The 27110-nt window shown below is 45.9% G+C and overlaps 1 protein-coding gene across 3 annotated transcripts in view; it reads left to right on the forward strand.

Annotated features, from left to right (window-relative positions):
- LOC137545143 (cystatin-A1-like) overlaps nucleotides 1-27110 on the forward strand; it is a 123840-nt gene that overhangs the window by 17421 nt on the left and 79309 nt on the right. The window contains exons 3-5 of one of the 3 annotated variants that reach the window (XM_068266254.1): nucleotides 4142-4230; nucleotides 7485-7584; nucleotides 11668-11840. In XM_068266254.1, coding sequence (XP_068122355.1) covers nucleotides 11775-11840 — 66 coding nt within the window. In that variant the 5' untranslated portion in view covers nucleotides 4142-4230; nucleotides 7485-7584; nucleotides 11668-11774. Of the gene's footprint in view, nucleotides 1-4141; nucleotides 4231-5083; nucleotides 5138-7484; nucleotides 7585-11667; nucleotides 11841-27110 lie in introns of those variants that run through there. The other 2 variants (XM_068266255.1, XR_011026002.1) reach the window with 2 other exon arrangements.

Below are 27110 nucleotides of genomic sequence, written 5' to 3' on the forward strand. Positions count from 1 at the left end.
AGAACAGAACAGAACAGAACAGAACAGAACAGAACAGAACAGAACAGAACAGAACAGAACAGAACAGAACAGAACAGAACAGAACAGAACAGAACAGAACAGAACAGAACAGAACAGAACAGAACAGAACAGAACAGAACAGAACAGAACAGAACAGAACAGAACAGAACAGAACAGAACAGAACAGAACAGAACAGAACAGAACAGAACAGAACAGAACAGAACAGAACAGAACAGAACAGAACAGAACAGAACAGAACAGAACAGAACAGAACAGAACAGAACAGAACCTTTGTGACCTATATTCACTTATCAAGGACGGCCTGTGGGCCCCAGGCCTCCGGCCTGTGGGCCCCTTGCAGGACCCGACCCGCGGTCCGCCGCGTCGGGGGCCCCAGGCCTCCGGCCTGTGGGCCCCTTGCAGGACCCGACCCGCGGTCCGCCGCGTCGGGGGCCCCAGGCCTCCGGCCTGTGGGCCCCTTGCAGGACCCGACCCGCGGTCCGCCGCGTCGGGGGCCCCAGGCCTCCGGCCTGTGGGCCCCTTGCAGGACCCGACCCGCGGTCCGCCGCGTCGGGGGCCCCAGGCCTCCGGCCTGTGGGCCCCTTGCAGGACCCGACCCGCGGTCCGCCGCGTCGGGGGCCCCAGGCCTCCGCTTTAAAATTGGCTAAAAATGTGTTATAAATACTTCCAGTGAGCTTCCTTAACTTTTGGAGTGATTTGGATAAGTGTGTCACCACATTATATGTATGTATAAGGGAAGTTAAAGCAACAGGGGCCATATGCAATTCATTTTTTCTCATGAGTTTTCTCCTAGGAGATAATTTTTCATCTTCGATTTAAAATAACGTTCCAGCACTTTTCAACTAAAAAAGTAACAAAAAGTACTCTCAAAATATTGACAAGTTTAACATTATCACCTAGGAGAAAACTCAGGTGAAAAAATGAATTGCATATGGGCCCAGGTATATTATGGCTGCCATATTTTTCTAGACCAGTTGTCTGGCTGTCTCTGCCTATAATGCTTTAAGCCATAGACCCAGAGCATGCAGCGGATCAGGTTTTTTTTTTTTTTTTTTTTTTTTAACATTTATTGTCATATCTGACAAGATTAGCTGTTTGTCTGTTTCTCTTGTGATTTAGACTCTACTGCAGTTAAATAGACCAGCAGGGCCACCAGGCTACCTATTTTGGAGAAGGTGGGGGGAGGGCCACCAGGCTACCTATACTGGAGTGGGGAATAATGGATAACTATACTTTCTAGCGGTGCCTCTCTGAGATCCCACACACGAGAATATAAAGCATGTGCTATGTAAGGAGGCACAGGCTGTCCCTGAAGCCAGAACAGTTTCTAGTAGTCATGCACCCAGACAGTCTCAATAGCAGTGGGAAAACACTAGCACAACTCCAAAAAACTTCTGAACAAACGTTGGCATTCTACATGTGAACGAGGAGCACTCTATAGAGCATTAAAAGCAACTTTAATAACTGCAAAAAAGGAATAAAACTTACAAACCGTAAGGACGTATCAAGCGTATAAATATGTGGGTAGGCTCTCCTCTGCCTCGCACTATATCCCCTCTGCTCTGTGACCAGCGGTGTGGGCATCCAGATCTCTGTGGAACCAGGAGTGGTGGATGTGGGCATGGCCTATTTCATGTGCGCCAGCATCCTCATTATGTGTTTCGGCCTTCCTCAGTCATATCAGGAGGTACAGAGTCCCTGAGATAAAAACAACTCCCTCATCCTATCACATTTCATTGCGCACCCCCTTCCTGCACTCCCCATGCCTACTGTGTAAATGCAGAGTATAGCGCAGCAGAAGCTGTGAACTCACCTTTCTGCCAGACTCCACAATGCTGGACTCCAGATGGGAGATGAGAGCACAGCTTCTGCTGTGCTATGCTCCTCTGTTGCGGTAGGACTTTCAGCGCCTGAAAAAACAGTTTTTGCGTCCCCTTTAGACAAAATGGATGTGGTCATGCATCAGAATGCGGGTGTCCTCATGAGTGGTGCTCAATGTATAATTACTGTTTAGATGTACCCCCCTTTCCTCAGTCAGCCAAATGTGCCCTCTTCCACTGTTCAGATATGCTCCCCTTTAACCTCTACAGATAGCCAGTTGTGCCCCCTTTTTCTGCTGTTATTAAAGAGGAGCTGTTAGGTATAGGGTCTCAGAGAAAAAAAACACATATATCAGTAGCTAAAGATTGGCTGTACTTACATTACATATGCATTTCACTGTCCACGTTTGGATTTCACAGAATTTTTATATAGTATTTGCAGAGAATGATGCTCATGGCAGGTTCCATGTTTGTCTGTCTCCTATGAAGCCAAATGTGTCGTCATGTCCTGCCTGCTACCTGATGATTCCACTCACACAAAAGATTGGTAATGAATAACACTATTGTGCAGTGAATATTGATTAGCCATGTGGCTAGGAACAATAGCGGACTCCTGCAGTGTACTCTGCCCTGAGATTTTTCACTGCTAAGCTGTTGTAACATGAGCCTGTACTTTCTCACTTGCAGCCTAGGGGAGGACCCAAGCAGCCCCAGAATGCTTTGCAGTATTGTATGCGGCCTTTCGTCCTTTTGAGAGCTTGGGTCTAACAGCTTTGCTGATAAGCGCACACATTAAAAGTAAGAGAGATTTTTAACTTCAGTATTGCCTTTTTGGCTTCCTTCTATTCTGTTTAACACAGGAGAATAGAGGTTTAAATTAGCTTTTGCAGCCTGACAGTTACTCTTTAAAGCTTCAACACTCCTGCGGAGAGAGGCAGGGGCACTTCGGGCAACCGGCCAGGCGACGTCACCAACATGGGAGTGTGAAGGCTGCACTGAGCGCCCTCACAGGGCTGCACTCATTGACAAATGCGCCCCCATAACTACGCCTCTGAAGGGAGCACAAAGGTGGACAGGACGCACAGTGGGGAGGGCAGAGGAGGCACATGGGGACAGAAGGATGCACTGGGTGTGAGAGAGGTGGCACAGAGGGACACAGTGGAGGCTGTCTGCAACTTACACTGTCTGGACTATCTGCTCTCCAAGGACTGGCTGCTGCTTTTCGATTAGGAGAAGAGATAAAATCGCTGTGTCATGTGGAAGGAATTGATCGCTTTCTGCTGGTAGTGGCAGACCACCTATTTGCTTTCTGCATGACTTTTATTTTTTTGTGTCCGCAACAGTTCTAGAAGTAGACCCTTTTTTAATTTAAAGAGGAACTTCAGCCTAAACAAACATACTGTCATTAAGTTACATTAGTTATGTTCATTAAAATAGATAGGTAATATAATCTCTTACCCACCCTGTTTTAAAAGAACAGGCAAATGTTTGATTTCATGAGGGCAGCCATCTTTTTGGTTGAAAGGAGGTGACAGGGAGCATGAGACACAGTTCCAACTGTCCTGTGTCCTGATCACCCCTCCTAGTTGCTAGGCGACGTGAATAACATAGGAAATCCCATCATGCTTTGCACAGCATCAGGGAAAAACCACCCGGGTAGTTTTCTGTGATGGGTGGAGCTTAGCTAAAAATGCAGCTGTGAAACTGTTAAACACCAAGCCTTTTCAGTTCTGCTAAGTAGATTTTTTTTTTTTTTTTAGTCCAGAGGTTCACTTTAAGTATTTGATATAGCGCCGACATATTACGCAGCACTGTACAGAGTATATATTGTCTTGTCTCCAACTGTCCCTCAGAGGGGATCATAATCTAGGCCCTACCATAGTCCTATGTCTATGTATGCATTGTGTAGTGCATGTATCATAGTCTAGGGCCAATTTTAGGGGGAAGCCAATTAACTTCTGTATGTTTTTGTGATGTGGGAGGAAACCAGAGTGCCCAGAGGAAACCCACACAGACACAGGGAGAACATACAAACTCCTTGTAGATGTTGACCTGGCTGGGATTCTAGCTGGGGGCTCAGCACTGCAAGGCGAGAGCACTATCCACTACGCCACTGTGCTGCCACGCCACCTGAGTGCTTTATTTAGCTTGCAGCCATAGTATTCATATTGTGTGGGGATGGGGCCTGGCGTTATTTTATCCTAACACTAAAATGTATTTTTGTGTTCAGTGTATAATCCGTACATCAATCTCTGTATTTCTCTGGTGTCAATTGGTGTCTGATCTCTCCTCTCTGCAGTGAGTGTAGCAGTAATGGTGATTCGGTCCTGTCATACACCAGCATACGCAGTAACAGCTCCTACCTGGGCAGCGATAAGATGGGATCAGGTGACCTCTCATTCTAACGTATTCTAGTTTTTAAATGTTCAGTTAATAGACTATGAAAAACTACATGCAAAGATTTGGTATTTACCATTTATAACCAGTAGATGGCGAATTGCTAAGAAAAGCCACAAGTTTTTTAGTCCAGACAGTAACTCCATTCCATTAACAGATCAGGTTACACTGCATGGTTTATTCTTATTAATTTTATTTGTATTATTATTGTAGCTTTATATAGTGGCTTTTTCCAGTTGCAGTGATATGAGCCATGAAAACATGCAGTTGTGTTACAGACAAAGCTAAGGTTACACAGTCATACAGTCTGCCCAGTAGGGGAGACACACAACAGAAATGGGAAGGCATTATTATGATTCATCTTGATACCTCTCTCTCTACCCCAGCAACAGTAACCAGGTAGGCCTTCCTTTTTATCACTTAGTGGTAGAGGGGCCCCTCCAAGGATGAAGTCTTTGCAAAGCATGCTGGGGTTTCCCACAAGCCAAAGGGAACAAACTGAGTATTATGATTGCTTCCCTTAGTTGTTAAATCCAATCCATATCACCATGGTAACTGTTATTTCCCAAATGCCATTCCAAGATAAATGCTTTCCTTATATGGTTTGCTACATGGGTCAGTCTGTCCAGTACATATTGGAATTCCTACTGTCACCGATCATTATTGGGCAGTGAAACTCTTGTTTACTTGTGTAATTGCTAATGGCAGGGAAGAACACCTATGGTCATCCCTGGGCCATTCGTGACACCACTTCCTCAGGCGGCATCAGTGTCATGGTGGCACCCACCCCCTCCCTCCCTCTTCTAGGGGCCCGCCCCCTCCCTCTTCTAGGATCCCCCTCAGGTGCCAGAAGAACAGCAGAAGTGGAATAATAAACAGGAGGATTTTAAAAACCAGAGTAAGGAGTTGGGATATAGACTCATGGCAAGAGGCGATCCTATGTCTTTGCTTGTAGAGGCCTACAACAAAGCAAATTCTTGAACACGGGAGTCCCTTTTCATGAGGAGTAAGAAGGGAAGGAGGAGTGATGATCGGGGTTAGTGGGCAAACAGCAGATCCCATTTATATTTAACTATTCCCCAATGACTGAAAACATTTGTATGAGCATTTTTAGGAATTGGCTAGATCTGAAGGACAGCCTAGAATTGAAGTCGGTGCAGGGAGATAGACCACTAGTTTACTTTAGACGGGCGAGTACCATACTGACACTAAGTGAGTTTAGGAACGAGTTTACCAACGACTAAATTGGTTGGAAGAATTACGGGCATTAGGAAGTTATAAATGTCACAATAGCACCCATTGCAATCCGTTCATCCCGGGTAAGACAGATCGCCTGGGAGGGACCATGCTCACTATATGGAAATTTATTCACTGCAAATCCTTATTTGTGGTGTACGCGGTGGTCAGTTCTATATTGGGAAACTTACCAGGCAACTCAGCATGAGATTTCAAGAACATTTTAAGTCTGTAGAGACTGGAAAGGTGGCAAGCAGACTGATGGTCCATGTGAGAGACAGGGCCGGTTGAAGTAACAATTGGGCCCTAGGGCAAAATTAGCCTGGGGGCCCCCCAACAGACCCCCCCCCCCCCCGACCAAAAAGCGTCATTAGAGGCCCTTTGTTGCAGCTAAAGTTCCCTCCTGGGCCCCTGAGCTGGCTGCTGACCATCCCCCAATCACCTCCCAACTTAAAGAGAATCTGTATTGTTAAAATTGCACAAAAGTAAACATACCAGTGCGTTAGGGGACATCTCCTATTCCCCTCTGTCACAATTTCGCCGCTCCCCGCCGCATTAAAAGTGGTTAAAAACAGTTTTTTTAAAAAGTTTGTTTATAAACAAACAAAATGGCCACCAAAACAGGAAGTAGGTTGATGTACAGTATGTCCACACATAGAAAATACATCCATACACAAGCAGGCTGTATACAGCATTCCTTTTGAATCTCAAGAGATCATTTGTGTGTTTCTTTCCCCCCTGAGGGGGGAGTGCATAGCAGAACCACAACACTGAAGAACTTGGCAGCCTTCCAGACACAGGCTGACAAGTCTGACAAGGGAAAGATACATTGATTTATTACAGAGATGGTGATAGTAGAACCTGCTGCAGTAAGCCAGAACACATTAGAATAGCTTTTGGAACTTGTAGGATGATAAAAAACAGGATGCAATTTTTGTTACGGAGTCTCTTTAAGATTCTGCAGAGTCCCTGGGGAGCAACAGTTAAGATGGGTGAGGGACACCTTGGGGGCCCCTACAGGCTCTGGGGCCCTGGGGCAATTGCCCATTTTTTTCTATGGTAGCTCCGGCCCTGGTGAGAGAAGAACATGGAGGTAATGCAAATGTTTTTTAGATTTCTGGGTTTGAAGCAAGTAGAGGTACCACACAGGGGAGGAAATGGGGACCAATGCAGAGGCGTAGCTAAGAAGCTATGGGCCCCGATGCGAGTTTCACATTGGGCCCCTAAGCACTCTATACATAACAAATGATACGGTGCACCAAAACCTGCCGAAGACAATCACATTGCTTCCCATCCCCTTCTTGCACCTCTGACAGTGTGTTAATGTGATTACCAGCACAAGACCAATACAAAGCTAAGACTGTGGCTGAGGGAGGGCCCGTCTGGCCCAAGGGCCCCGATACGGTCGCTACCTCTGCAACCCCTATTGCTACGCCACTGGACCAATGACTGAGAAAAGAGGAGGCTAGACTGATCTCACCGAAGGGGGTGGTAGATTGGGACTGAATGAGCTCTACTGGTTTCTGGAACAACATTCATTACTGTATTACTCTGTTGATTCTGTGATATATTATCCCCAACCTCCAATTATGTCGGTTTAATTTATGGGGATGCATTATGTGTAATGCGCTCCTATGGTTTACTTAAGAATGTTAGGATTCCTCTTTATTGCTGGGATTCTTCCAGAACCTCTGGTTTATCTCTCCTCTCATCCCCTCGGTTCCTCGTCCAGTTTCTTTTCATTCTGTTTCCCATTCCCTGTTTCTTTTCCTCCTTTCTTTAGTCTCTCTGTTCTCCATCTTTTTGTTCCTTTTTACTCTCTCTCTCTTCACTCCTCGATGACCCAGGTCTTATGCTTGCTATGTGATCCTATCTGTTCCCATTATAGGTACATGCAAGGCTTTTTATGTAACCCTTAGTCTATAACAATCTTTCATGTTTGTTCTGTATTTATGACGGCAGAGTTGTGTTTACACTGTTTTTAACCTAATTTCTTTTGTATTTTCCAGGAAGGACGGATCCCGATGCAGCGTTTCCCCATGGTTACTAACCACGCTGACGCATGTCTTTCCCATTGATACTGCGCTAAGCCCCAGGGCTTGCCATGGGGTAATCTCTGTGAGGGATCATCTTCAACTATATGAATTTACTTACAAAAGCGTGATAACTTAGTTATCACGTCTAAAAGCTTTGCACGTGCAAACTAGGGTGCTAAGTAGTTAGTATGTGCAAACTACTTAGCATACTAGTTAGCACATGCAAAGCCTTGAAATCAATGGAGCTTTGCCCGCACAGTAAACTAGTGGTCTCGATTCACTAAAGCGTGATAACTCAGTTATCACTTGTAAAGGCTTTGCACGTGTCAACTCGAGTGTAAAGGCTTTGCACGTGTCAACTCGAGTGTAAAGGCTTTGCACGTGTCAACTCGAGTGTAAAGGCTTTGCACGTGCCAACTCGGGTGCTAGGTAGTTTGCATGTGCAAAGCCGCTTTTCACTGCCATGCTAACACTTACCACCCTTTAGTGAATCGAGCCCACAATCTTTCACTTGTTTTCACCGCTAATACTTTTCCCTCCTGGGCATTCTTACTGCACTTTTCTGTGTTCCCTTTGCTTATTGCTGTTTTTCAGTCTTTTTTCTAATCTTTGAATATTGTCACAATTTTGCACTTTTTTGATATACAGGTAGTCCTTGGGTTACGTACGGCCGCTTTACGAACGGCCCGACGATTGCTCCGCCCCGTCGATTACATCACCGCGACCGCCGGATTGCGCCGATTTAAATGTTTTAAAGTACATTTACATTGCTCTAAAAACGCCATGTGTGTGTGGGGAGGTGAGCAGATACATACCGCACCTCTCCAATGCCCTGGCGTCACCCTCTGCCATTGCAAAACACCTCCGTATCATTACACAGATCCGCATCCTCTGACGCAGGCCAGGAGGCGACCCGGCATACTGCGCAGTGCAGTATAGTATCCGGGTCAGAGGGAGCGGATCTGTGTAATGATACGGAGGTGTTTTGCAATGGCAGAGGGTGACGCCAGGGCACGGGAGGTGTGCGGTATGTATCTGCTCACCTCCCCACACACACGGCGTCTTTAGAGCAGTGTAAATGTACTTAAAGAGAACCCGAGGTGTGTGTAAAGAATGTTATCTGCATACAAAGGCTGGATCTGCCTATACAGCCCAACCTCTGTTGCTATCCCAAACCCCACTAAGGTCCCCCTGCACTCTGCAATCCCTCATAAATCACAGCCGTGCTGTGAGGCTGTGTTTACATCTGTAGTGCCAGTCTCAGCTGCTTCCCCGCCTCCTGCATAGCTCCGGTCCCTGCCCCGTCCCTTCCCTCCAATCAGCAGGGAGGGAAGGGATGCAGGCGGGGACAGGAGTTCTGCAGGAGGCGGGGAGAGCAGCAGACTGACACTATAGAGATAAACACAGCCAGCTCTGACAAGCTGTTTGTCAGCAGCGTGGCTGTGATTTATGAGGGATTGCAGAGTGCAGGGGGACCTTAGGGGGGTTTGGGATAGCAACAGAGGCTGGGCTGTATAGGCAGATCCAGCCTCTGTATGCAGATAATCTTCAAACCCACCTCGGGTTCTCTTTAAAAACATTTAAATCGGCGCTGTCTCGACTTAAGGATGGATTCAGGTTAAGAACGAGCCTACAGTCCCTATCTCGTTCGTTAACCGAGGACTACCTGTATATATTAAGTTTGCTCATTTGCACAAGTGTTTGTATAAGCTTCATATCATGGCACTTTATTGTACTATCAGCACTTTATATATTCTCTTAAAGCCCCCCCCCCCCCCCCCCATGTTGCTATTATTCAATACTTGGTGATTATTGTCTAATTTGGCCCACCTCCTGAATTTTGGTTTTTAATGTGATGTTTCAATAAAGTTGGATTGAATTATTGCCTATTCCAGTTTGGTTTGGCTGCTTTTTGAGGTGTTCTTTCTCCTATACTAGTAAAGAGACAAATTTATCTCTAATAGAATCTGATTAGAGATAAATCTGTCTTTGTCAAAACTGCCCATATACTGCAGGCCGATTCCCGTCCGATTTCAGCATGAAATCTTCAGGGAATCGGCTGAGCCCGCGGCTGCCCTTTAATGTATAAATGTGTGCCCTGTGTGTGCATTTATACCTGTCCTGTGTCAGCCTCCGCGTGGTGTCCGTCCATCTTTCCGGGTTACATCAGCTGCATACATGCATACGCGCTGGCGGCGGCACATAGTGTCTGAAGTCAGACGATGTGCAATATGCGTCCCTGGAGAGACAGGACACCGCGTGGAGGCTGACACAGGACAGGTAATATATAAATGTACGCACATTTGGTCTGAAGTTGGTCGCATCATCGGTCGGGCCTGCACTTTGGCGGCACTGATTTTTAACCAATTCGATAATAATCAAATTGGTTAGTCGATCGGCTGCCATAGTCACCTGATGTATGGGCACCTTAAGAAAGATCGACTAATGCAGCGTTTCCCACCCCTGTCCTCAAGGCCCACCAACAGTGCATGTTTTGTGGAAATCCACAGAGGCAGTTAATCAGTTCTGATGAGACACTAATTACCTCACCTGTGAATGTTTGTGGTTTCCTGCAAAATGTACTGTTGGTGGGCCTTGAGGGTTGGGGAACTAGGGTCTAATGTGCCAGTGATCAGCACTGCTGCCCCCTAGAGTGTGCTGCCTGAATTACCATCATGCAAACCTAAATCATGTAATTCAGGGAGCAAACTCTAGAGGGCAGCAGCACTGGTACATTAGAGTGTTTCTCACACACTCCCTCTGCAACTGCAGATGACACACAGGATGGAGGGCTGGGCGGGTGTGATCCCGCCTCCAAACTATTATTCACTGCTCTCCTGGCTGGCCCTGCCTCCTTTTGGGGGAACATTATGTACTGGGGTAGACCTGGAGGCCCATCAGCCAGCTCTGGGGCCTTGGGCCATAGAGCAGTTTGCCTCATTAAGAGTCTACCCTGTATTTCCCTGTCCCACCCCACCCGGCTAATGTTTCCTGCCACCTGGCTGGAAAAAAATTCTGGGGAGAACACTGCATGCAGGTATCACCAGCAATAACAGATATCGATGACAGGCAGGTAATACTAACAAGCACAGATCACTCATTAATAGATATTATCAGTGATAAGCAGGTAATATCAATCGCAGGGATATAAAACTAAGAAAGGCAGATAGTCAAAATTAATGGCATACTGGTCACTTGGTGCTTGGTCTGGTGCTTGGTGTTTGGCACTTTGTTTTTATAAGTAGCTGCCAAGTCTCTAATTTGGGGTAACTCTCCAGAGAGGTTAGGGTGGGGATACAAGACAGCTTGCAAGTGGCATCCCTGTTAACATGTATTGCAATATGTTGAATTGATGTCTGTATTGCGTTCAGTTTTAAGCTCCTGTATATTTGTGCTGAAGGTGTAATTAGCATAGTATTTGCTGGGCCACCTTACCTGCTGCCATATATAAGCCAGGTACTGCTTGATCTGATAACTTGCTCTTTCTCTTCCAATGCAGGGCAGATGGGCAACGATTGGTAGAATGTAGTGGCACTTAGGTAATAATCATTAGATTCTAGTGGCAGACAGGTAGTGATTGGTAGAGTCTGTTAGTGTCTAGTTACAGGCAGGTTGTGATCAGTAGAGTCCAGTGACAGGCAGGTAGTGATCGGTAGAATCTAGTAACAGGCAGGTAGTAATGGTAGAGTCTAGTGACAGTCAGGTAGAGGTGGGTAGAGTCTAGTGACAGTCAGGTAGAGGTGGGTAGAGTCTAATGACAGTCAGGTAGAGGTGGGTAGAGTCTAGTGACAGGTGATTGTAGCAATAGATAAAGGTAGCTGATGAGCATTGACAAATAAGGGTGGCAGGTAGTAGGTGGCAGGCTATGATATACTACCTGGTGGTAGTGGGGGAATTGGCAGCGAGTCTCTAGTGGCAGTGGACTGGGTGATGCTGCAGAAATTGGCAGCTTTCTCCCCTTTCAGCTCCTGCTCACACGACTCTGCTAGCTCACATCCCCAAGGTCCACACCCTGGAAGCACTAATAAGGAATCATAGCACACCCTTTATTCCTAGGATGCTTCAGGCACAGGGCCTTAGCTAGCCTATGTTTAGAAACGGCACAGGTCAAGTTCTTGTAAAACATCAGGATGTCACCATCTCTCTCTCCATGCAGGAGTGGCAGTATATACAAGCACACAAGGACCTCTCAAGGACATCAAGATGGAGTATCACCTTACCAGATAAGAGGAGACTTTCATATCTTGTAAAGGAAAGAGCATTATGGAGGGTCCTCGTTATTCCCAGGATTGTCCACAGGAAGATCCCATCATCCCCCACCATAATCGGGTAGATGCAACTGAAGTTCTACAACTCTTCTATGCAGTCTTAGTTTACTATTTGTAATGTGTGATACGTACTTCTATGATTTTTTTTTTTTTTAGTTTGTTTAGGCTGAAAAACTGGCCAATATAAATGTCGATATTAATTACTTAACGACCGCATCACGCCAATGGGCGTGACCGCAGCGGCAGCCCCAGGACCGCCTAACGCTAACTGGCGTCAAGTCCTTGAGCTGTGGTTTCCCAGGGAACGGCCTCGCGCATGCGCGATCGTTCCCTGCCGGTTCACGGAGTTCCGCTCCGTGATCAGCCTGCTAGCCGCCGATTTGCGGCTAACAGGCTGTTTGTAAAAGAAAGGGGAAAGAAATCCCCTTTGTTTACATCCGTACAGTGCTGCAGTCTCCAGCAGCGCTGTACGAGATCGGCGATCCCCGGCCTCTGATTGGCTCGGGATCGCCTCGCTTTCATAGGCCGATGCCTATGAGAGGCGGAGAACAGGACAGATCGCCGTCCTGTTCATTTCTGTAGGCTGAGGGGCGGGAGGACGGAGCGAGAGAGAGCCTCTATGAGGCAGAAAAAAAAAAGTGGCAGCAGCGATCGGACACCCCCCTTAGGGACAAAAATAGGAGGGGAGTCCAATCGCCATGCGTCTTAGCTGGGCAGGAGGCTGAAAAGCCTGCACAGCCCAGTGCAGCAAGAATTGGCCTGGTCTTTAGGGGGGTTTAACACTGCGGTCCTCAAGTGGTTGAAGAAGAGGAGGAGACAGAAGTGACGGGTTGCCGGCAGTGTGTGGAGGAGGGGGACATGATGGTGACCAGTGAATTAGGAATGCCAGTTTCAGGTGAAGAAATAACCTTACCTGACCTATTCTATGCTGACACTGAGATCCTCTCCATTCCCTCATTAGTTAGAAGCTGCTCGCCATTAGTATGAATTATCCTTTTAGGTCCCTTGCACACTGCATCGCACTGCGGTACTCTTCCCCGCCACAAGGGACATGCAAGTCTATGGAGACTTGTACAATTCATGTGACGCGGTGCAACGGAAATGTCCAAATCTCCGCAGTGCCGATGCAAAGGCTGCAGCGCATTACCGCATGAACCGCGCTTACCGCACAGATCATGCAGTAATGCAAGTCAATGGACAACACAGGCAGTGTGCACAACAGGAGGGCATTGCGGCACACATGGGCGGACTGACGGGGATCCCAGTGATGTACTTCCTGTCCAGCAAGGAGTATGTCACTAAATACAAAATAGAGCAGGGCCTAATGTCCCAGTTACCACCACGGTAGTGTAGACCAAATGTCCAGTGCAATCTTTGACCAACTTCCAAAATTCTCATACACTCACAAGGATTTTGGAAGTTGGTCAAAGATGCCATTGGGCTTTTGGTCTACACTACCGGTGGTAACTGGGACATTAGGCCTTGAGCACTGCTCTATTTTTTAACCACTTAAGGGCTGCAGCCTTAAAACCCCTTTAAGAGGAACTGTCGCAAAAATCTTAAAATTTAAAACACATACAACGAAGAAGTACATTTCTTCCTGAGAAAATTAGCCATAAATTACTTTTCTTCTATGTTGCTGTCACCTGGGGCTTCCTCCAGTCCGTGGCAGGCAGGACGTGCCCTCGGCGCTGCTCCGCAGGCTCCCGGTCTTCTCCGTTGGCGCACCCCACCTGGCCAGGCCGTCTTCCAGGTCGGGCTCTTCTGCGCTCCAAAATGCGCCTCACGGGGGCGTGCTGACGTCATCGGATGTCCTCCGGGCTGTACTGCGCAGGCGCAGAACTACCGCACGTTGGAGCACAGAAGAGCCGAGGGCACGCCCTGCCTGCCACAGGCTGGAGGAAGCCCCAGGTAAGAGGATTGGTATTTTTATTTTTTCAGCCAGTAGCGCAGATCTTCCCTTTAAGGACCAAACACTATTTTTCCATTCAGACTACTGCAGCTTTAACGGTTTATTGTTCAGTCATACAACCTACTATCTCTATGAATTTTACCTCCTTTTCTTGTCACTAATACAGCTTTCTTTTGGTGCTATTTGATTGCTGCTGTGATATTTACCGTATTTTTCGGACTATAAGACGCACTTTTTCTCCCCCAAAAGTGGGGAGAAAAAGTTACTGCGTCTTATAGTCCGAATGTAACAATGTATCTATCCGGGCGCTTGTGTTCACGTGTTCCTGTGCGCCTGTGTGAATCTCCCAGCTTGTCCCCAGAGCAGCAGCGGGATCAATGTTAACATCTACCTGGCCGATGATCTGGAATGTCCATCTTTCCCCCCGGCAGCAGCGCAATCAGTGTTACCATCTCCCCGGGCCAATAGCAGCAGCCGCTGCAATGTCCATCTTTCCGCTTGTCTTCCGGCAGCAGCACGATCAGTGTTTCCATCTCCCCAGGCCGATAGCAGTAGCCGCTGCAATGTCCATCTTTCAGCTTGTCCTCGGAGCTGCAGCAGCGCAATCAATGTTACCATCTCCCCGGGCCGATGGCAGCAGCCGCTGCAATGTCCTTCTTCTAGCGTGTCCCCCGGCAGCAGCGCGATCAGTTTTAGCATCTCCCCGGGTGGCATGGCAGTAATCAATGTAAGATCGGTAATGCAGGTCCGCTTTGGCTTTGTCCCTGCATCAGCCCCGTGTCAGCTATTCCGGGCAGAGAGGAACATCTTTAGCCACGATGGTCGCAGTGTCCATCAGAGGCCACCATACTGCCTTGCTTATTGGTTCATCCTATGACCCCGGCGCACGTGCGCCGCAGGTCATGAGAGGGTGCCAATAAGCAAGGCAGTGTGGTGGCCTCTGATGGACACTGCGACCATCGTGGCTAAAGATGTTCCTCTCAGCCCGGAATAGCTGACACGGGGCTGATGCAGGGACAAAGCCAGAGCGGACCTGCATTACCGATCTTACATTGATTACTGCCATGCCACCCGGGGAGATGTTAAAACTGATCGCGCTGCTGCCGGGGGACACGCTAGAAGAAGGACATTGCAGCGGCTGCTGCCATCGGCCCGGGGAGATGGTAACATTGATTGCGCTGCTGCTGCTCCGAGAACAAGCTGAAAGATGGACATTGCAGCGGCTGCTGCTATCGGCCTGGGGAGATGTTAATACTGATCGTGGTGGTGCTGCTGCTGTGGGGACAAGCTGGAAGATTCACACAGGCATTATAGATCATTGCAGCGGTTGCTGCTATGCCACACAGGAACACCACATCGCTCTGCTGCAGCCCTCCCAGGAACCTCTCATGATGGGTGAGACCTTAATTTAATTGCAGTGGTTAGTGTAGCTAGCTTGGGGCGTAGGGAAGCAGAGGTTTGTGTAGTGTTGTGTAGCTGGGTGGGGGAGGACATCAGTGGTTAGTGTAGTGTAGTTGGGGGCATCAGGGGTTAGAGTAGTGTAGTGTAGTTGGGGGCATCAGTGGTTAGTGTAGTGTAGTTGGGGGCATCAGGGGTTAGAGTAGTTGGTGGGGGCAGCAGAGTTTAGCATAGTTGGGCAGTTTAACTTAGATAGAGACACCTTGGGGGAGTTTAAAGGTCTATAGGACACTCCTGGACCATGGATGCACCTAGATTTAGTATTTTTTTTTTCCTGGTTTTTGCCCTCTAAATCTAGGTGCGTCTTATAGTCCGGAGCGTCTTATAGTCCGAAAAATACGGTAGTTTTTATTTTATTCCTCAAAAAAGACATGACTTTTGTCAAGAAAATGATACCCCCCAAATGACCCCATTGTGCAAAGAAGACATCCCAAAGTATTCACTAAGAGGCATGGTGAGTACATAGAAGATTTTATTTTTTGTCACAAGTTAGTGGAAAATGACACTTAGTGACAAAAAAAATAAAACACTGTTTCCATTTCTGCTAACTTGTGACAAAAAAAAAAAAAAAAAAATGAAATCTGCCACGGACTCACCATGCCCCTCTCTGAATACTTTGGGATGTCTACTTTCCAAAATGGGGTCATTTATGGGGTGTTTACTGTCCTGGCATTTTGTGGGTGCTAAATTGTAAGCACCCCTGTAAAGCCTAAAGGTGCTCATAGGACTTTGGGCCCCTTAGCGCACCTAGGCTGCAAAAAAGTGTCACATGTGGTATCGCCGTAATCAGGAGAAATAGTATGTGTTTGGGGGTGTATTTTTACACATACCAATGCTTGGTGGGAGAAATATCTCTGTAAATGAGAATTTTTTTTTTTTTTTTTTTTTTACACACAATTGTCCATTTACAGAGATATTTCTCCCACCCAGCATGGGTATGTGTAAAAATACACCCCAAAAACATTATACTACTTCTCCTGAGTATGGCGATACCACATGTGTGACACTTTTTTGCAGCCTAGGTGCGCTAAGGGGCCCAACGTCCTAGGAGTACCTTTAGGATTTCACAGGTCATTTTTGAGGCATTTGGTTTCCAGACTACTCCTCACGGTTTAGGGCCCCTAAAATGCCAGGGCAGTATAGGAACCCCACAAGTGACCCCATTTTAGAAAGACTAGGTATTCCGTTAGGTGTATGACGAGTTCATAGAAGATTTTATTTTTGTCACAAGTTAGCGGAAATTGATTTTTTTTTTTTTTTCACAAAGTGTCATTTTCCACTAACTTGTGACAAAAAATAAAATCTTCTATGAACTCACCATACACCTAACGGAATACCTAGTCTTTCTAAAATTGGGTCACTTGTGGGGTTCCTATACTGCCCTGGCATTTTAGGGGCCCTAAACCGTGAGGCGTATTGTACACAAAACATATGGGCAAGAGAGCCAATAACTATCAATAGCCCACCTAGGCAAAAAGAAGCTGAACAAATCTAAATAAGAAAAGGCTGCCTATATATAGTGGAGGGTAACCAAACCCAAAATTAATTACAATAAAATGAATAATAATTCCAGAAATGGCTCCAAAATAATATCAATTTATTAGGGACATATCCCTTTAAAACAGATAAAAACAATTACAATTAAAATCCCCCAACATTGTAGATAAACAATCACCTCCAAACCACTAAATGTAAAGATTGTCAATAAATAGGATAAGGCTTCCTCTGGTATAAAGTGCTAGTGCTACAGGTGCAAAAAATGCCGTTGTGCATACATTAAAAATAGTGAATAAAAAAATTGACATGCATAAAAGACCTGAAAAAAGAATCCAAACAATCTATAACAAAAAAGATCTGTGCAAAATTGTGCAATAAATGGATGTGCAGTAAATCCTGCCAAGCCGCAGGATTCAAACCATGTGCAAAAAAAGACTAATGAATATACGCCTAGCATAAGAAGAGTGATCAGAATTGAAGAAGGAGGAATACTTTACCCAAGTGGTGGTCGGGAGGAGCGGGGGACAGCCCTACGCGCTCGCAGTCCTACTGCTTCTCTGGAGGCTAATGTTTGTTTGAAAAGAACGCCCTAATATACCCCTTCTATCCTCTTCCTTGTCGGAATTACGTGAAGCGCGGCCGCACTTCCGTGTATCTGACATCCACGCCTACAATAGGCGTGTTTCTGATAACACGTCATGGTCAGGCATCCGGCCGGGACCCCGCGCCGATGCGCGCATGCTCCCAGCGCACACCGACGGTAATCCAGCCCGTTGCCTGGGCTCCTATGTTGTATCCCTTATTTGTGATGTGCGCATGATCAAAGCGCACATCAACGGTGGCTCAGCTGATCACTCGGCCATCCTGAGTCTATACTTAATATATAGGAGGAGAATGAATAGAGGTCCTGAAGGGGTGAAAAATGTTAGAGTAAAACGGAGAAAAGAAGGAATTTTACCATCAATGATAATTCCATATATAAACATATACACATAATCAGAAACATTGAATTACAATATAAACTCTGGAAACATGTTGCCATCTAGTGGCAGGATTACATATTGTACAAACAAGAAGTTTTGAATCAGGATGATACCATTTATTGGCTAACTTAGAGATGGATAAACAGTGAGCTTTCGACTTATAAAAAGCCTTCGTCGGACTGGTTCCTGACCAAAACTGAAAAACACAGCTTATATACATTGACATACAGAGAAGAAACATTCTTTAGCAATCATAAATGTAATTAGATGCCTTAACTGTTACTGAGCAGGGCTTTCCCAGGCATCCTGTCTAAATTGATAAGATTTGTACAAAATTAGAAAAAACACGGGAATATCCAATGCCAGGTCTTCAAGCCAAAGTCTCTAAAGCATTCCAAAATTGATGTGCGGAAACTTGGGGGGAAAAAAATGGACACATCCAAAAGGGGTTCCGTGGGCATCTTCAAAATTGTACAAAACAAATGCCATTTCTAAACAGAGAGATGGGATGAACAATAGTTAAACCATTAAATCACTTCCAAAGAACTATAACAAAAAATGGTTACTGTACAGTCCCACACTTACAACAAGAATCTCCCAGAGTGAGTAAAAATGGCAGGGAATACAGATAAAGGACCACAACACCATTTTCTACCACAGTGAACGAGAGTCACTGGTTAAAGAGACTCTGACGCGAGAATAAATCTCGCTTCAGAGCTCATAAATAGCAGGGGCACGTGTGCCCCTGCTAAAACGCCGCTATCCCGCGGCTAAACGGGGGTCCCTTCACCCCCAACCCACCCCCCGCAAAAGTGTGTCGTAGAAAAAGTCGCTGGCTGTCTCTTCCTGGAGGCAGGGCTAACGGCTGCAGCCCTGCCTCCAGTCGCGTCTGTCAGCGGCGCATCGCCGCCTCTCCCCCGCCCCTCTCAGTGAAGGAAGACTGAGAGGGGCGGGGGAGAGGCGGAGATACGCGCTGACAGACGCGCGTGGGGCAGGGCTGCGGCGGTTAGCCCTGCCCCAACCAGGAAGCGCTCCCCCGGTGTATCGAGGGGGATTTGGGGGTGAAGGGACCCCCGTTAAGCCGCGCTATAGCGGCGTTTTAGCAGGGGCACACATGCCCCTGCTATTTATGAGGTCTGAAGCGAGATTTATTCTCGCTTCAGACTCTCTTTAAATCAATATATGATCCACACTGCTCACCACAGGGGATCAACCTGAAAGAGAAGTATTAGTCACGTTGAAAAAGGAGGGGAAAAAGACCAATTATCAATACATGATCCACACTGCTCACCACAGGGGATCAACCTGGAAGAAAATCATATTAGAAGGGGGGAGAGAACGAATGCCAAGATGTCAAGAAAAGAATGTGTAAACCAAGCAGTCAAAGTGAAAAACACACTAAATGAAAAAAGGGACCCTACTTACTGGGGGTTCCAGGCAATTACTGAGTAACCTTACCTTATAATATCGTAAAGAAAGTTAATACTCAAGGACCTAAAGATGACATACAAGATGATATATTGTTACGTATTCAAAAAACACCCAAAGTTTACATCTTCATTAAGACCTCTCGGCTGTTTTGATCTGAGTATATGTATCCACCTCAGTTCAGATTTTAACAATCTCACAGTGACATCACCACCCCTTTCATTTGGTGTCACCTTGTCAATACCCATTACCCGCCATCCTTCCATTGACCCATCATGATGATCAAGCGCATGCTCAGCGACAGTGGTTAATGGTCTGTTGACATTTCGGTCACATTCTGCCAACCTAATTGTGGAGACATGCTTCTGTATTCTCGTTTTTAGTTGATTTTTTGTTTGTCCCACATATTGCTTGCCACATGGGCATTCCAAGAGGTACACCACCATTGTCGTCTGGCAATTTATAAAGTGTCTAACCGAGAATTTTTTCCCAGTGACACTGCTGTAAAATTCCTTTTTTGTCACCATCAATGGGCAAATAGAGCATCTACAGCATCTATAATTGCCTGTGATCCCCATTTTATTCCTATCTTTTACAAAATGGCTAGAAGTCAATAAAGTTTTCAGTGTGGGTGCCCTTTTGGCCGTAATACTTGGGTGGGGAGTAATGTATTGCTTCAAAGTTGGATCATTTTGTAAAATTGGCCAATGTTTCTTGAGGATATCATCATACAGGTGATTTTATGCTGTATTGTATGGCGTGACTAATCTGGTTAGCCGATTCACTTTTTTCGGTTTAGTTTTCAAAAGATCTTGTCTACTTATGGCCCGTGCTTTCCTATTTGCCTGTTCAACACATTTCCTGGGATATCCTCTCCCTTTAAATCTTTCTTTGAGTGCCACACTTTCTTGTTCAAACGTCTCTGTAGATGAACAAATCCTTTTAAGACGAATGAACTGACCTGTCGGGATGTTAGTTTTCAAATTTTTGGTATGATATGAGTTAAAGTGTAGTAAACTGTTCACCGAGGTAGGCTTTCTGTAAATAGTGGTCTGTAAAAATCCAGATCCACTTTTGGAGATTTTAATGTCCAAAAAATCAACCGTTGTTTCTGAGATATTGTGAGTTTGATATTTAATGAATTATTGTTTAATTTATTGAGGAATTCTTGACAAGCCGTCCGGGGTCCCTGCCATAATATGAACAGGTCGTTGATGAAGCGATACCACCCCAGAATGGTATATCAAACTCCCATACAATATCTCAGAAACAACGGTTGATTTTTTTGGACATTAAAATCTCCAAAAGTGGATCTGGATTTTTACAGACCACTATTTACAGAAAGCCTACCTCGGTGAACAGTTTACTACACTTTAACTCATATCATACCAAAAATTTGAAAACCAAATGGTGACAGGTCAGTTCATTTGTCTTAAAAAGATTTGGTTATCTACAGAGACGTTTGAACAAGAAAGTGTGGCACTCAAAGAAAGATTTAAAGGGAGAGGATATCCCAGGAAATGTGTTGAACAGGCAAATAGGAAAGCACGGGCCATAAGTAGACAAGATCTTTTGAAAACTAAACCGAAAAAAGTGAATCGGCTAACCAGATAAGTCACGCCATACAATACAGCATGGAATCACCTGTATGATATCCTCAAACATTGGCCAATTTTACCAAATGATCCAACTTTGAAGCAATACATTACTCCCCACCCAAGTATTACGGCCAAAAGGGCACCCACACTGAAAACTTTATTGACTTCTAGCCATTTTGTAAAAGATAGGAATAAAATGGGGATCACAGGCAATTATAGATGCTGTAGATGCTCTATTTGCCCATTGATGGTGACAAAAAAGGAATTTTACAGCAGTGTCACTGGGAAAAAATTCTCGGTTAGACACTTTATAAATTGCCAGACGACAGGGGTGGTGTACCTCTTGGAATCCCATATGGCAAGAAATATGTGGGACAAACAAAAAATCAACTAAAAACGAGAATACAGAAGCATGTCTCCACAATTAGGTTGGCAGAACGTGACCGAAATGACAACAGACCATTAACCACTGTTGCTGAGCATGCGCTTGATCATCATGATGGGTCAATGGAAGGATGGCGGGTAATGGGTATTGACAAGGTGACACCAAATGAAAGGGGTGGTGATGTCACTGTGAGATTGTTAAAATCTGAACTGAGGTGGATACATATACTCAGATCAAAACAGCCGAGAGGTCTTAATGAAGATGTAAACTTTGGGTGTTTTTTGAATACGTAACAATATATCATCTTGTATGTCATCTTTAGGTCCTTGAGTATTAACTTTCTTTACGATATTATAAGGTAAGGTTACTCAGTAATTGCCTGGAACCCCCAGTGAGTAGGGTCCCTTTTTTTATTTAGTGTGTTTTTCACTTTGACTGCTTGGTTTACACATTCTTTTCTTGACATCTTGGCATTCGTTCTCTCCCCCCTTCTAATAGGATTTTCTTCCAGGTTGATCCCCTGTGGTGAGCAGTGTGGATCATGTATTGATTTAACCAGTGACTCTCTTGTTCACTGTGGTAGAAAATGGTGTTGTGGTCCTTTATCTGTATTCCCTGCCATTTTTACTCACTCTGGGAGATTCTTGTTGTAAGTGTGGGACTGTACAGTAACCATTTTTTGTTATAGTTCTTTGGAAGTGATTTAATGGTTTAACTATTGTTCATCCCATCTCTCTGTTTAGAAATGGCATTTGTTTTGTACAATTTTGAAGATGCCCACGGAACCCCTTTTGGATGTGTCCATTTTCTTCCCCCCAAGTTTCCGCACATCAATTTTGGAATGCTTTAGAGACTTTGGCTTGAAGACCTGGCATTGGATATTCCCGTGTTTTTTTTCTAATTTTGTACAATATGTAATCCTGCCACTAGATGGCAACATGTTTCCAGAGTTTATATCGTAATTCAATGTTTCTGATCATGTGTATATGTTTATATATGGAATTATCATTGATGGTAAAATTCCTTCTTTTCTCCGTTTTACTCTAACATTTTTCACCCCTTCAGGACTTCTTTTCATTCTCCTCCTATATATTAAGTATAGACTCAGGATGGCCGAGTGATCAGCTGAGCCACCGTTGATGTGCGCTTTTGATCATGCGCACATCACAAATAAGGAATACAACATAGGAGCCCAGGCAACGGGCTGGATTACTGTCGGTGTGCGCTGGGAGCATGCGCGCATCGGCGCGGGGTCCCGCCCGGATGCTTGACCATGACGCGTTATCAGAAACACGCCTATTGTAGGCGTGGATGTCTGATACATCACGTAATTCCGACAAGGAAGAGGATAGAAGGGGTATATTAGGGCGTTCGTTTCAAACAAACATTAGCCTCCAGAGAAGTAGTAGGACTGCGAGCGCGTAGGGCTGTCCCCCGCTCCTCCCGACCACCACTTGGGTAAAGTATTCCTCCTCCTTCAATTCTGATCACTCTTCTTATGCTATGCGTATATTCAATTAGTCTTTTTTTGCACATTGTTTGAATGCTGCGGCTTGGCAGGATTTACTGCACATCCATTTATTGCACAATTTTGCACAGATCTTTTTTGTTATAGATTGTTTGGATTCTTTTTTCAGGTCTTTCATGCATTTGTCAATTTTTTATTCACTATTTTTAATGTATGCACAACGGCATTTTTTGCACCTGTAGCACTAGCACTTTATACCAGAGGAAGCCTTATCCTATTTATTGACAATCTTTCCATTTAGTGGTTTGGAGGTGATTGTTTATCTACAATGTTGGGGGATTTTAATTGTAATTGTTTTTATCTGTTTTAAAGGGATATGTCCCTAATAAATTGATATTATTTTGGAGCCATTTCTGGAATTATTATTCATTTTATTGTAATTAATTTTGGGTTTGGTTACCCTCCACTATTTATAGGCAGCCTTTTCTTATTTAGATTTAAACCGTGAGTAGTCTAGAAACCAAATGCCTCAAAATGACCTGTAAAATCCTAAAGGTACTCATTGGACACTGGGCCCCTTAGCGCACCTAGGCTGCAAAAAAGTGTCACATGTCATATCGCCGTACTCAGGAGAAGTAGTATAATGTGTTTTGGGGTGTATTTTTACGTATACCCATGCTGGGTGGGAGAAATATGTGACACTTTTTTTTTTTTTTTTTTTTTTTTGGCAGCCTAGTTGCGCAAAGGGGCCTAAAGTCCAATGAGCACCTTCAGGCTTTACAGGGGTGCTCACAATTTAGCACCCCCCCCACATGCCAGGACAGTTAACAAACCCCACAAATGACCCCATTTTGGAAAGAAGGCACCTTAAGGTATTTCATAGGGGGCATGGTGAGTTCATAGAAAATTTTATTTTTTGTCATAAGTTAGCGGAAAATAACACTTTGTGAAAAGAAAAACACAAACACCCAAACAACAATTTCTGTTAACTTGTGACAAAAAAATAAAATCTTCTATGAACTCACCGTGCACCTCACAGAATACTTTGGTGTGTATTCTTTCCAAAATGGCGTCATTCGTGGGGTCTGTCCTGGCATTTTAGGGTCACTGCAATCATTACATGTATGGCCAGTATTAGGAGTTTCTGCTATACTCCTTATATTGGGTATACGGGTAATGCACTCTGGGCTGAAAGGAAAAATGAACGGCAAACAATCAATGTGGATGAAAAAATATCTGCCAAAAAATGTGAAAAAAAAAAAGGGGGAAGGCGTCTGCCAGGACATAGGAGCTGCCACCCAAAAACGTCCAATCCCACTCAGCTCGTATGCCCTGGCAAACCCGATTTATCCATTCACATCGATCGCTGTGGCTGAATAAATCATTGCCAGAGTTCTTTTCTGATACAAAGTGCCTGCCAGTTGCCAAAGTATATGAACTCCAACACCGCCCCTCAGCTCATATGCTTCGGCAAACTTATTTATTTATTTTTTATTGCGGAGGAGAAATCTCGTCCTGCAGCGCTGCCACACCAACTTTGTGTAACCTGACAGTTGCACAATGCTTCTGTCAGGATGCACCATCAGTGCTGCAGCTGGTTGGTCAGTCCACTTGGAAGGGTAACGGATGGAAAAAAGAGAAGAACCCCCCCCCCCCCCCAAAAAAAAACAAGCAAGCAACATCAACTTTTATAAACTTTATTGAACATTTTAAAACCAAACATGAACATTGGGAACCAAACATTAACTTTTTTACTTACCTGTGTTTTTTTTTTTTTTTTTCTTACCTTTCCGAGGACAAACCTCTCCTCCCCCATGGGACAATGTGCAAATTGCACAGAGATGTGGCGAAGTACATTATGCACTTTGTCCCAAGTGAAAGGAGAGGTTTCTGGCAGCCCTGTGTAATGATCTGCTCTGCTGTTTGCACAGACAGCTTTTTGACCATTTGTTAGGTCTGAGTGCTGCAGGTCTCTGGAAAAGAGACCTGTCTCCACTCTGCAAGCTGCAGAGTTGCTGTTCTGGGGAGGAATTTGAATCCACTTGTCATGCAAATTGCTTAGCTGCTTTCTCTGATGGCTTGCAGTATAAAAACCATTTCCTCCCAGAATTCCTTGCTGGTCATGATGGTTTGTTCCTGCTAACTTACCTGGAGTCTCAGCCCTTTGCTTACTGTTTGCTAATATTGCTATCTTAGAGTAGTTCCTGGGGAGTGCCCTAGCATTCCTGTTAACAGTCAGGTTGTTTGTAACCTGTATTGCTTTGTACTCAGGGATGCTCATCTGGGTACCCGGGTAAACCCGGGTATCCAGGGCCGGATTTACCATAAGGCACACTAGGCACGTGCCTACAGGCGCCTGATTGGTCAAAGGGCGGGTTTGTGTCATGTCCCCTTTAAGTTGAAATGAGTGAAAGTGCAATAGCGGCCGCTCGCGCCCTCATTTACATGATAATGGTGTGGCCGCGGCTGCAACTACAGAGAGGGGCGGGCTGCGGGTGGCTAGTGACAACACATGCACACACACACATTCATTACCCTGCTCTTCCCGCCCACCGGCCGCCGTTTCCATGCCTGCACGCAGCGCTATAACTTGTGTGAACAACAGCTAGCTGCGTGCATAGGCGGCGGGGGGCGGTGAGATTGTCCGTCTGCTGCTGGCTGGGAGTTTGAGGAAACACTGCCCGCCTCGGCTGCACTGCTTACATTACAACTCCGCCCTCCGCCCCGTGTATATTCTATTGGGGGACAGTGAGATGTAGACAGTGTGAGAGCGGTGCCATGGACGGGGGTGTCGGGGAGATGAGAGCAGCGTACACTGTCCTCCGGCTGGCTTTATTTATTTTTCACTCTAGCCGCCGGGGGTTATAAGGGGAGAAAGTTGCCAAAGTCACTAGAGGGGGAGGGAGGAAGAGGAAGTGGAGCTTGGCCAAATACATAAAGCTCCGTCCCCCCTTCCATTTCTCATGGTGCAGGCAAAGGTAAAGTGACAGGCGAGTGGTGGGGAGAGCAGCAGGGAATGATGTTACATGTGGCTTTAGGGTGATTGCTGCACAGCCTACAGCTCTGCCCTCATCCCCCCTCCCTGTGTCTATTGGTTCAGCCTGTGCCCGGGACTTTTGAAGATGCCATTCCTTCCTGCTCCATGACATCACAGTTACAGGACCAGCGTGCATTTACACAGACTACCTGCATTGCAGCCAGGACATCTGCAGCCAGTTACAGTTGACAGTAAGTGGCTAATCTTTTATGCAGAGAGGCTTGGGACCTTTGATTCTCTCTCCCCCCCCCCTCCTTTTCCTAGCTGAGACTATAATGCTCCCCCCTCCCCTCCTGAACCGTATCCCCTGCTGAGACAATCCTGTGAAGTTTCCATAGGGTGACAGGCAGCTCTGTCCAGATATCACCTGACCTGATCAGATGTATTTGCTGCTCTGATCAGATCAGGTGACAGCTGGTCAGTGCTGAGGTGTCACTCTGTGAAAACACTGCTGGAGGCCAGGACTAGGTGTCAAATGGGGAGGGGAACCACATGAAAGAGTAAGGGGAAGCATAGGATTGCCTCAGAAGGGGACATGTTTAGAAGGAGGAAGTAATGTAGTCTCTCAGCTAGAGATCAGTGAGGGTTAAAGGAAATATGTATTTTAAAGAAAATGCAATCTACTTACCTGTTGCTTCCTCCAGCCCCGGAAAGCTATGTGTCCCTTGCTACAGTTCTGCTCCCAGCTGGTCTCCGCAGGTCCCCTCTGTTGCAGATGCCAACCCAGCGATGTCAGTATCTTCTGCTCCTGCAGGATCACGCTCACGTAGCCGGGAGTGTTCTGTGCAGGAGCAGAAGTGCTGCATCTGCACACAAATCTCCCGGCTACGTGATCATGAGCAGCCGCACACTGGCGCAGAAAATAACGACCTTGCCAGGTCAGCATCTGCAACAGAGGGGACCTTTGGAGACCAGCTGGGAGCAGAACTGTAGCAAGGGACACATAGCTTTCCGGGGCTGGAGGAAGCAACAGGTAAGTACATCGCATTTTCCACATTTTCGCGAATGCCTGATATTTCTTTTAAAGGATATCTTAGTCCTAAACATATCCTCAAATTGTCTGTGTGTGAGGGGAGCTGTACATATTCTTACTGCACCTCCCGTGGGCCGGTGTCTGCCTTCGTTTGCCTATTTTCCTCCCCATTCTAAGGGTCCTGTTGGCACTCTCAAGCCCAGACATACTACACTGTGCATGCGCAGTATGTCCACTTGGGCGCCTTGCTGGAAACCTTCAAGTGCTTTACGTGCGCACCCTTGCACCAAGACGTAGCCGTCGGACAAACTGTGCGTGCACAGCATAGTATGTGAGGGTCACAGGGTGCCGACCAGAACTCTGAACGGGAGGAAAACGGGCAAACGGACGCAGATGCTTGGACACGGGAAACACAGTAAGCACATGCACAACCCCCCCCCCCCCCCCCCCACACACACACACACAGGGCGTCAATTTGATGATATGTTTAGGATTAAGGTATCCTTTGAGGACTGATGAGGCGCCTATTATAATAAGTGTCACCTGTAAGGATTGAACTCAGTCCTTAGTGTGACATCACTTGGATATACCC

This window comes from Hyperolius riggenbachi, chromosome 2 (genome assembly GCF_040937935.1).
Source record: "Hyperolius riggenbachi isolate aHypRig1 chromosome 2, aHypRig1.pri, whole genome shotgun sequence".
In the NCBI taxonomy this organism is placed as follows: Eukaryota; Metazoa; Chordata; class Amphibia; order Anura; family Hyperoliidae; genus Hyperolius; species Hyperolius riggenbachi.